Source organism: Zerene cesonia, chromosome 20 (genome assembly GCF_012273895.1).
Source record: "Zerene cesonia ecotype Mississippi chromosome 20, Zerene_cesonia_1.1, whole genome shotgun sequence".
NCBI classification, from domain to species: domain Eukaryota; kingdom Metazoa; phylum Arthropoda; class Insecta; order Lepidoptera; family Pieridae; genus Zerene; species Zerene cesonia.
In genome coordinates, this window is record NC_052121.1 from 5,890,300 (window position 1) to 5,901,627 (window position 11,328).

Below are 11,328 nucleotides of genomic sequence, written 5' to 3' on the forward strand. Positions count from 1 at the left end.
TACTAATATTATAAATGCGAAAGTTTGTAAGGATGTGTGTGTGTGTTTGTTGCTCTTTCATGCAAAAACTACTGAACCAATTGCAATAAAATTTGGTACGTAGACAGCTGTACAACTGGAATAATATATAGGCAACTTTTTGTCCCGATATTTCTACGGGATACGGACTTACGCGGGTGAAATCGCGGGGCGCAGCTAGTATTTTTATAAATGAAACTGATCATGAGTATATTTTTTTCTTTTTTAGAAATGCTCTTGACATTCTTTACTGTTAATATGAGTACGCATAACGATATCCTTATTGTTTGCAATTCTAGAAATGCCTTGAGCTCGATCGCGTCGTCGACCGCGTGCGACGGCGACGCGTGCGGCGCGGAGAGCGAGCAGGCGATGCGCGCGGCGCGCTCGCTGGACGCGCTGGTGCGGCCGGAGCGCCTGCGCCGCCACCACACCACGCGCTCGCTGGACGCCGACGTGGCCGACGTGGCCATCGCGACCATCTGCGGCGGCTCCCTGTTCAACGGCGCCGCCGTCACCGGCGACGAGCAGCCGCGCGCCGACGAGGGCCGGCCGCTGCTGCGCAAGGCGAGCCTCACCAACCGCGTGGAGCGCCCGCGCCGCAAGGTGACCGACTCGGACTACATCGAGAACTACAAGAAGTGGCGCTCGCTGGAGAACGTGGCGGACGCGAAGAGCGAGCGCGGCAAGATGCCCCGCTTCGCGATCCGCTCCTGGCTGCTCGGCATCTTCAGCGGCGGCACCCGCAGCAGCAACTCGTCGCTGCGCCGCGCGCCGCCGCTGCTCGACCGCGAGTCGGCCGTCTGATCCCTCGGTCTCTCCTCCGACCATTGATATAAGGAAGTCGTGGGTTGCGCGTTACGTAACTTGCGTTACATCGACTGTTCTCATGAGTCTATTATGTATAGATAGACGGCTCGAGCCGACCGGCACGATTCGCTAACGAAACGAGTACCTATTTAAACTTTTAAGTGTCAAATTATGCTCTTTGGCTGTTATTTTTATGAATTGTTAAAATCGTAAGGTTTTTTGTATATCAATGTCGCCTCCTATTTTATGCGCTCCTTTAAATGTATATTAGACATATATGTATATGAAACGCTGTTGTAAATAATATGTGTAAGTAAAACGATGTTACCGTGAATTGTGAAATAAGAGTTTAATGTTATTAAATAATTTCTATTGAAAAGGTCTTTTAATAATACTGACATAGATCACATCTACACTATTGGTTGTTGAATAAAGCGCGGAGATGGGTCTAGGTATTAGGTTATTATTTTTCCGTCAATAAAATCAATTTATTTATGCAAAATAATAAAATTATAAGACCCACCTCCACATCGGAATATGGCCAAAACAAAGATATACAATGTTTCAATTTGACTGACAGGACACCACAAATGGAACAATGCTTTGTTAAGGGTATGCTAAATCTTCGAGCTATACACAAATATTAGAGTAAAGTTGCCCGTGTTATTTTTTTTATCTTTAATTGCAGATTTAAGATATTTCGTATAAAAATCATGTCTCTCCATAGATTTTGAATGACTGAACTATAAACAGAAAAATAATAAAATAAACCAAATTTAAATATTTAGCATCCCGATTGTAACATTAATTGTCATGATATATTAGGTGTCCTGTTGATATCAACCTTTTTTCACATAAATGCGCAAACAAACTTATTGCACAGTACAACAATTTGAAGCACACATTTACTTACTAACTTAAAATTATCTAAGTTAAAATTATAAGTACAAACTTAAATCGAACTTTCATAATGAGGAAAACCAAATTAGTATTGGCTTCTTATTACACTAATAGGGCTTTTATAAAGTTTCTACTTATGAAATTACATATAAAATAAAGTATTTTTCACATCATATCGATAATACAATGAATGAATCATTAGCAGTATTTGTTTGGAACTCAGCTGTGTTTGGCTTGTCACATCTCGATTCCGATTGCAACATTTTTTATTGGGAAAATAACGATTATGAAATGAATTAAAAATAATACAGTATGACAATTATACAACTCGACACACATTTAAGTACAGATTCGCAAAAATGGAACATTATAATAGTAAAATCTCTGCTACAATTTCGTCATATAATGTCATGTCCGCACATTTACTTAACCATGAAGACTTGTGTGGAACATATTAATAGCTGCATTATATTATTTTTTCGTACATAACATGTTGAAACCCAATATATATCAGATACATTTTTTTTTCAATTAAGAATGTGTTGTTCCAAAACTTTTTTTTCTTCTACATTCGATCACCAGAACAATAAAATTATCTTCAACTTCTTCACATGATGTCATGTTCCATACAAGTTTTAATTGAACTAAGGGCAATCGCACACTACTGGTGTATGAGCAGCGGCTCGGCGGCGGGGTCGTGCAGGCCGTTGACGAGCACGCGCACGTCGCAGTCGCGCGTCTGCTCTATCGCGGGACACGACACGCTCGCGTACTCTTGGCGCAGGCTCGGCGCCTCCAACTGTTGCATGCGCGGGGTCGATACGCGGTTCTCGCCGATCACCTGGAGTGCGTAATGAGGCTTTGTATAGTCCCTACTGACGTGATATAGGTGAAGGTAGTTAGGACAGTCTGTTACACTTTCAGCTCCAAAACACTTATTGATTTTAATGAAATGTTGAATAGACATAGACCAAACATTGGCAAAGAATATAAGCTTAGATATAAATTTTCTTGCCCAAGAAATTCATACAAATCAATTAAATGAATAAATATTGGCTTAATTACTTACTTCCATTAGGTATTCATCGCTCCGATGATGTAGTACACTATCAGTATGAGATTCTAAATGATTGCCTGAAGCAAATCTTAGTTTCTTTGGAGATTCTAAACTGCAACACCTGGAATAACATAGATAGTTTACTTGATGAATAATCAATAATTGATTTAACAATTAGTTAAAATTATCGAAGTAATAAAAATAAAACATAGTATATCAACCAATTGGCAGATATAAATTGTGGATTACATAGTTAATCCACAATTTATATTATGTTCAGATGGCGCCACTAGGCTGCTCTATAACCACAACGAATATCATTTAAAGTTAGGTCTGTATAAGCCAAATTATTCTCCCCATCTCGGTCATACTTGATAAGTGTACAAATTTTTAAATAAATCTGTCCGATTAAAGTTGGGTCAAAATCTAGCCTAAAGGAGAACCGATCATACAAATATACAGGTGAATCTAATAAAAAGCGCGCACCTATGCAACCCGCCCACTTGGTTCTTCCAGCCGCGCGTCTTCAAGGAGCTCCTGGGCAGGTGCGGCGGGCCGTCCCTGGCGGCGGCGCGGCGCCGCGCGCGGCCGGCCGCCGCCGCGGGCTCCTCGCCGCGCACCCAGTACGTCACCTGGTCCCGCTTGCCCTTCATGGCCACCACTCCCCGCTCCTCCACTATGTACCCCCCCAGCTGGTCGAGAAGGAGCTTGCACGCGCCGCTGCAGTGGATCTTGAGGGCTGGTTTTGTTTTTTAGCATTGATGTAATTTTTTAGGTTGGAAAATTTGATTTGTTAGGTAATCAGTTAGGTAAAATATTCTTGCAGTATTGTGGAAGTTGATTGAAATAATATTGCTAAGGTACGTAGAATACGATGATTTTATTGCATAATCAGAAAATATAATAATATTCTACGTTTTAAAATGTTTAATTAATCGGGAAGTAAGAGAAACTCAATTTTAAAATAAACTCATTAAGTGGAATGGGATAAAGTTTATAAGCTCTACTTACGGAGACCGGTAGATTCAAAACGACTAGCAGTGTTAACGGTGTCACCGAAGAGGCAATATCGGGGCATTTTTAATCCTACCACACCCGCACACACAGGTCCTGGAAATAAGAAAAATTGTATTGATTTTCTTCAAGAGGGTTAGGCTATTATTTCAATTAAATTCTTACTAAAATTAAAAATGCGAAAGTATGTTTGTTTGTCTTTCGCTTTAACGTCGCACCGGAGCGGTTTGTTTTATGATATCATATTTGTGTTTAATAGTATTTAGGAGGCGAGAGATCTCTCTCTCGCCCCCTAAATACTTTTTTTGAATATGTCATTTCCATTGCAAGATCAGCGCGAGCACTTAGTATTTCATTGGAAGTTTACAACTTCAAAACTGATCAATAGAACTCTAGATATTCAATCAACGATATCCACAAGCCAATACCGGTATCACGATAAATACCGATACCGCAACGCACCGGAGTGTATGCCGACGCGCAGCAGCAGGCGGTGCTCGGGGCGGTGGCGCACGCGGAATGCGCGCGTGGCCGCCAGTAGCGCCAGCGCCATCGACGCGATCTCCCCCGCGTGGAGTATGCCGTTGCGTATTGGCAGGCCTGACACCTGTTATATCCAATATAGAGGAACTTAACTTGTTGTCAAAGTACTTATACTTACTTTTGTATGCTAGCAATGAGAACAATATAAAGTTGAAGAGTTTGTCTGAACGCACTCAGCATATACTGGACTGATTTAAAAAATCTTTCATCATTACATATCCACAGTTCCCTGATGCAACATTAATTAAAATAAAAAATATTTTTATAAGTAGAGATAAAATTGTTCTATTTAAACTTAAGGGACGAATAAAACAAAATGGGCAAAAACTATTAATGTCGCTTAAATTTATTTGAAGTAATACTTACGACCATGTACGCATCGCCAATTGTTTCTACTTTGTACACGTCAAAATTTTCTAAAATTGAATCGAAGCACGTGTAGAGATCATTTAGAAAATCGACAACCTAAAAACGATAAACAAAAATTTTAATTTGAACTATAAGGGTACATAAAAATCAGGCAGGACTCCGTCGGACAGACAATTATCAATTAAATTTAGATTAGATATACTTAGGTACAGATTATAGAAAGTATTTTATAACTACTATAAAAAGGAAACCGCATACTTAATACTTATAGCTTCCTAGTTAACATACAAAATTAATGTAAAAATTACCTGAAGCGGCGTACTTTCAGCGGACATAGCAGTAAACCCAACGATATCACTGAAGTATATCGTGACCGAGTCGTAGTTTTCGGGCAACACGCGCTTCCCTCTCTTTAATTGCTCTGCCACAGGGGCAGGTAGCATTTCTTCTAACAAAGCCTCTGAAAAATTTGTAAGAATTTGTAAGAATAATATAATGATGAATTCGAAATTTTCTATGATTGTGAAGGCTTGTGTTCTATTTGCATGTACAAAAGAAGTGAACTGAGTTGTCAACTAATCTGTCTGTTGTTATTTAGCATCCAGCGAAGAATCTACATAATATATGCTTGATCGAATTTCAGATAATTCCTAAACTCTATATTATTGTTCAAATATGGCATACTGATTTAGATAAAGTTCAAAAATTCTAATTACAAACTTTTTATAGAACGTACTTTATCTATATTAACATATAGAGCTGAAAAGTTTATAGTTTTTTTTACTTGAGCGCGCTAATCCCAGGAACAAGTGGGCAAATTTTGATGAAATTTAGATAATTTTTATCCGAGATACAACAAGGAACAGGATCTATGCTGGGAAACCCTGAGTCTGTAAATTTTTTTCTTTGACTACGCGGGCCGCGGGTGGAGAACTAGTCATTTTATAAAAATATTCTTAAATCCACATCTTACATTCTTTACATATATACTTAATACGCGCAGTTTACGCAATAGAATAGTATTCGTGACTACGAATTTGGATCCATTTGATTACGAACAGTGGGTAAGTGGACCATTATCCAAATCTAGTTCCGATCGTGACTGATACTTTAGTAGCTGTCATACTTGTATGTATGCAAATATATTCTATTGCGAAAGTTAAACGTTCACCGTGAAAGAGATATTTAAATATGCTTGATTTAATAATTAGACTCATGAACTTGATTAAATTAAAATGATTGCTATTTAAAGTCTCAGCAGTATTTGTATATTCACTTATATTATAAACGCGAAAGTTACAAACTTTATATATATGGATGTATGGATGTTTGTTACCCTTTTACACAAAAACTACTGAACCGATTGCAATGAAATTTGGTACGTAGATGGACAACTGGAATAACACATAGGCAAATTTTTATCCCGATATTCCTACAAGCGCAGCTAGTGAGTGTTACATAAAAATTGTAATATAAGTTGTTCAATTTATAGAAACTCAGTTTTGCTTAAATTATTTTTATATATTATGGTACAGTTTATGATATTTTTGTGTTGTAAAGCTTTATATGTAATTAAGATTCAGTAAAATATATTTCCTTACCAGTTTTCTTTTTCTCTTCTTGCAATTGATCTGTTCTTTCATCGACAAGAGCTTCTAAATTATTAGCATATTTTTCCATCATTGCTATCATATTATCAAATATATTTGGTTTCCTGAAATGAGACGGAAAATTTTAAATAGGGTATGGATTTATGGTTATGGTACCCATTATTTTATAAGGTTACGTAACCACTAAAAACCTGATTTTAAATGCTAAAACTGTATTATGACAAGTGTAAAGTGCTTTTCGAAGAAGTCTAATTGAATAAATAATGTTTGAGGTTGAATGGAAATCAGTTAAATTACCTATAGACATCTTAAGTCATAGTAAGTATATCAATATGTATCGGAAATGTAAATGGTTTGTAAATAAAAAAAATCAGGTCTAATTCTCATAATAAATAATAAAGTAACATACATGCCCTTCCTAAGCGGTCGCAGGCGGGTGCGTATGGCCTTAAATTCGGGCCGTGCGGCCGCGTCCTCCACCCAGCACTCGGAGCAACACTCGCGCACGCAGTCGAAGCGGTCCGCTAGCGCTTCTAGCGGCGGCCTGCGAATTAGCACTAGCTTTTTAGGGTTCTGTATCCAAAGGGTAAAACGGGACACTATTACTAAGACTACGCTGTCAGACTGTCTGTTTGTCCGTCCGTCACCAGGTTGTATATTATTATGTAAAATATGAACCGTGATAGTTAGACGTTTAAAATTTTCAAGGATGATGAGTTTCTGTTGTTTACAACAACAAGTTACTACGAAATCGAGGTAAAACAACGGTTGGACGGTTGTTTGGTTTGGTAAAAAATTGGATGGCCGAGAAATTTGGGGCGCGAGTTCGAATCGCACTTGAGTTATTATTTATTTCTTTATACTTAAAATGTAGACATCTGACCGCTATCCCGCCTGATCTTCATCAGTGCTGCTACAGATAACATACAAGATGCTGCGATCTACGAGCACTGTATATGGGACATGCCTGCCTAGAAGAATCTTATTCAACGTGGATTTAAGAACAATGACCATTAAAATTAGATTGAGTTGGCACAACCCTGCGTATGTAGGAAAGAAAGTTATTTATTTTCGACCTCGTGTTGACATAAATAAAATTCTATCTTCTCATTCTAGCGACTCTCACCCAAAGTTAAATAAATATCTAGGTACTCCAATATCATAAATCTGCGATGAAATTATGTTGTTGTACGATACGTCTTTTCGACGCACAGAAGGAAAAATAAAATTAAGTAAGATAATGTTTTAATGGCGTTGGCATTCAGCAGGTTCTTTTGTTAGAACAAAATGAGTTCTACGATTTTTAGTAAGCCGACAGAAGATTTATGAAACGAAATTACTTAAGAATAGGTATAGACTACAGATACACATTTCAAAGCCTATATGAAAAGAGATCATACTAACATTCGCTAACATATCCTTTTTCCTAGCTTTTTCCTATATATATATCCCTTATTCCTAATATTAATGTCCTTCTCTAACAAAATTTGAATCACTTTAACTATACCCACCTTCAAAAGGTGAAATAAAGTAGCAATAGACAGGAGACACGTACCTACCTGTAAGGCGCGGGGTGCGGGTGCGCGAGGCGGCGCAGCAGCGCGGGCGGCGCCGGCGCGCCCGCCCCGAACGGGCCCTGCCGCGTGTGCAGCTCGTACAGCAGCAGCGCGAACGCGTACACGTCGGCGGCGGGGGACCCGCTGCGGACCTCCAGCGATGTGGGGAACGAGTCCTTGCCCCAGCCCGCTGAGCGGAGCAGCTCGGGGGACAGGTAGACTAGGCCTAAGATTCATTTTACGGTTTAATGTAAAATTTACAAAGGTATATATATTTCGCATAGATTTCTATATGTCTAAAGATATTATGGCTTTTACTATCATAATTATAGTGATTTGTGTAATATTAATAAGTTGTGATACCTAAAAATTCTAAATAGGCATTACTTTGTCTATAATATGTACACAGAGAGGACTAAAAATTCCAAAGCATTAAATATTTACTTTCTCTAATATCTTAAATTGTATGTAAGAAATGCCGCCAAACAAAAACTTATAAAATAATGTTTAATTCATTTTGAGCACTACGAAAATTTTCACTTATCAATTCCCTAGTTACTATATAATATTTCTAAAGCTACGATATAAAGTAAAGATTCCCGGAATCACAGCTTAGCAAATATTTACCAAGTGTTATTGGGTAAACACTACAGAAAGTTGGAAGGGAACCTTCTCAAATACATAGCGCGGTTGAGAAAATCCATCCCTCTATTTACATTTTTATTTTCTTTGAAATGTTATTTTCTAGGAAAGTACAAATTCTTTTATTTGATTCGTTAATTATAGTTACAAAGTGTATTATGAGGATGATTCTTTGTTACCGAAAATTGGGATCAGTGCTTCAATGGGAAATAACTTCATAGCCGATTTTATGTTAGGCACTCTGTTATCGTATCAAGATGCACGTAAAAGTGGCTTCATAAAATAGTAATGTATTAAGATTTATTATAAAATATTTTATAGCTTGGATGTGGTAGTAATCTCCGACATACATAAAGTGCGCAAAAAATCCGGGACGGAGCTACTGGGAAGTAATATTCTTTAAGGATCGTAAAACGTAAATGAGAAAGTTCTGATAAAACAACTATAAATACTGATTTATAGCGGAATTTGGGCTTGATCGATTCCCGAATGCATTGCTATTTTGTTTAACATTGCTGAATATTACAATATTAAAATTTGGTACACAAGAATAAACCAAGATTTGTTTAATAGGTTTTGTACAATTTTTTATTTATTTAATGCAAAGAAATGTATACAAGCCTGAGCCTTGTGGTTGAAATTAAGAAAAATATGACTATTTAACTTTATGTCACATACTTGATGCGTCGTAATAAACGTCCTATTAGAGACTAACTGTGACTAAAAGCCTGATATTTCAGAGTCATTAATTGTAAAGTTCGAACTTATGTCATCTTAAAATCCTCACTAATATTATAACTGCGAAAGTAACTTTATCTATCTGTCTCATCTTCACGCATAAACCATAATCGATTTGAATGAAATTTTGTACAGGGTGAATATGTACTAGGTGCGCTAAACTACAGACTTAAAGCTAGTTAATTTTCAACATTATCCTATATTTACTTTCTATATGAGATCTCAAAGCATTGGGGTCCGAAGGCGGCAGTTCCCCACGCCTGAACTCGCGCAGGCCGAAGTCCGCGAGCTTCACGACCCAACGCGCGTCCACCAGGCAGTTGGACGGCCGGAGCGACCCGTGGTACTGGAGTGGTGACTCGTGGATGAATATCATGCCCTACAGAGAATAAGTCAACAATAAGTGTTTGTACCTTAGCGCTTAGTCTATAATAAATACCGAAGTAACTTTGTATGCGTGTGTGTCTGTCAAAGTGAAGTGTCTGTGTGTGTTAAAATTTCACCCATAAACGTACACAGATGGTTTAGGCCTGCACAGAATTATTCTCTTGAAAGGACGGAAAGTTTGTTTTGCTAACAACAATTAATTGTTCTTTTTCAGCATTTTAAATAAAGATTTATCAATATTTGAATAAGTTGTTATGGAACAAGTATGTAGGTTTGTATTAAATTTCGTATATAAAAATAATTCAAATATTTATTGGTAATTTGGTATGTTTAAATATTATGTGTTAACTCCTTTACGCTAGAAACTTTTCAGGGAATTTAAAGGAAAGTTAAATTGGATTGAACGTTCTGAAACGGACGTAAAATTAGGTAGTTTTTAGAGTTTAAGGTTGACTTAAGGCGAAGCTATTACGAAAATTATAGCGGACAAGCCAAAAGTTGTCAAAGAAAGTAATTACTCATTTTTCATACCCTGATAATATCTCCAACAAGTGACGCTATAAACATGTTATCCAATTTTATGTCCTCGTTCTCGAGTATATCCTGGAAAAAAAATAACACAGAAGGAATGTTTATATTGATCTCCTCTGTTACTGCAATAATGTAAATCATGTATTAAATAAATAAATACTGAAGGGTTAAAGTATTTAAAAGTAAAATGCGGTGATAGAAAATCGAAAAAGAAGTTTATTTTTTTATCATAGCTTATCAGAGCTATATACACACGCATTGACATTAAATACCTATTACATACATAAAAGTTCTTATAACTAATAAGATATTCGGTATATTATCTGTAATACAACGATGAAACGTATGATGAACACTTACTTTAAGGCTTCCTCGCGTACAGTATTCAGAAAGCGCGCACACATTGGGCGGTTCGATACACGCGCCCACAAACCCATTCACATTGTCATGTTGCAAATCCCGCATCTGCGATAGAGACATTAATTATGCCCCACACATTGTTATAACTATGTTGGTTGTGGGTGTATGATGATTCAAAGTTAAATTCTATGACTGTTTTATCGGTTGTGGTTAGATCAAGTTTGATAATGTCGAGATATTATCGAGTACAAGAAGTCTCGATCAAATTATAAAACTATTCGATATTTTTCTGTCATATAGGCTAAATAATAAAAAAAGTAGTGATGAAGAAATTTCCACACCATAGCTTTACAGTGGAAAATTAAGTTCCTAAATTTAGCTAAGATATTATTGAAGACATGAATAAATGATTATTCTACAAATCGGGGTACTTTTGTTTTATTTGCATTAATTCACCTGATTCACCCATATGTATCTTTCAATTTCATCTTTTACATAACATTATTGTATTGTAATTAATTAAATTTTTATGTGTATTAGACCATAACTCGCCGTGATAAAGTTAGATTTAGACCGCCACGTTGGTCAAAGGTTAATTAAAGCAATATTTAAATTATGGCAAACTTAAGAAGAATAATGCCGAAAATCTGTAATTAAAACGAAAGTTTTCTTTAGCCAACGGATAACTCAAAAATTTTTTAAATATTTTTATCCTTACTAAATACTTAGTCTGGCCATAAATACTGTTACACTTAATTATAAAAAAATATTACATTTGAATTTCGAATCTGTC

General features: G+C 36.9%; 2 protein-coding genes across 5 annotated transcripts in view; one reads left to right on the top strand and one right to left on the bottom strand.

Moving 5' to 3' along the window:
- LOC119834766 (receptor-type guanylate cyclase Gyc76C-like) overlaps positions 1-1,207 on the top strand; it is a 22,064-nt gene extending 20,857 nt beyond the window's left edge. For 3 of the 4 annotated variants that reach the window (XM_038359254.1, XM_038359252.1, XM_038359253.1), the window contains one exon: positions 318-1,207. In XM_038359254.1, coding sequence (XP_038215182.1) covers positions 318-825 — 508 coding nt within the window. In that variant the 3' untranslated portion in view covers positions 826-1,207. The remainder of the gene's footprint in view (positions 1-317) is intronic. The other variant, XM_038359255.1, reaches the window with a different exon arrangement.
- A 1,136-nt stretch (positions 1,208-2,343) lies between these two features.
- LOC119834767 (speract receptor) overlaps positions 2,344-11,328 on the bottom strand; it is a 32,649-nt gene continuing 23,664 nt past the window's right edge. The window contains exons 14-26 of the mRNA XM_038359256.1: positions 10,536-10,640; positions 10,176-10,247; positions 9,465-9,636; positions 7,881-8,103; positions 6,731-6,865; positions 6,313-6,425; positions 5,020-5,171; positions 4,709-4,807; positions 4,262-4,406; positions 3,797-3,895; positions 3,272-3,524; positions 2,798-2,906; positions 2,344-2,569 (exon numbers count right to left, since the gene is read on the bottom strand). Coding sequence (XP_038215184.1) covers positions 2,390-2,569; positions 2,798-2,906; positions 3,272-3,524; positions 3,797-3,895; positions 4,262-4,406; positions 4,709-4,807; positions 5,020-5,171; positions 6,313-6,425; positions 6,731-6,865; positions 7,881-8,103; positions 9,465-9,636; positions 10,176-10,247; positions 10,536-10,640 — 1,857 coding nt within the window. The 3' untranslated portion in view covers positions 2,344-2,389. The remainder of the gene's footprint in view (positions 2,570-2,797; positions 2,907-3,271; positions 3,525-3,796; positions 3,896-4,261; positions 4,407-4,708; positions 4,808-5,019; positions 5,172-6,312; positions 6,426-6,730; positions 6,866-7,880; positions 8,104-9,464; positions 9,637-10,175; positions 10,248-10,535; positions 10,641-11,328) is intronic.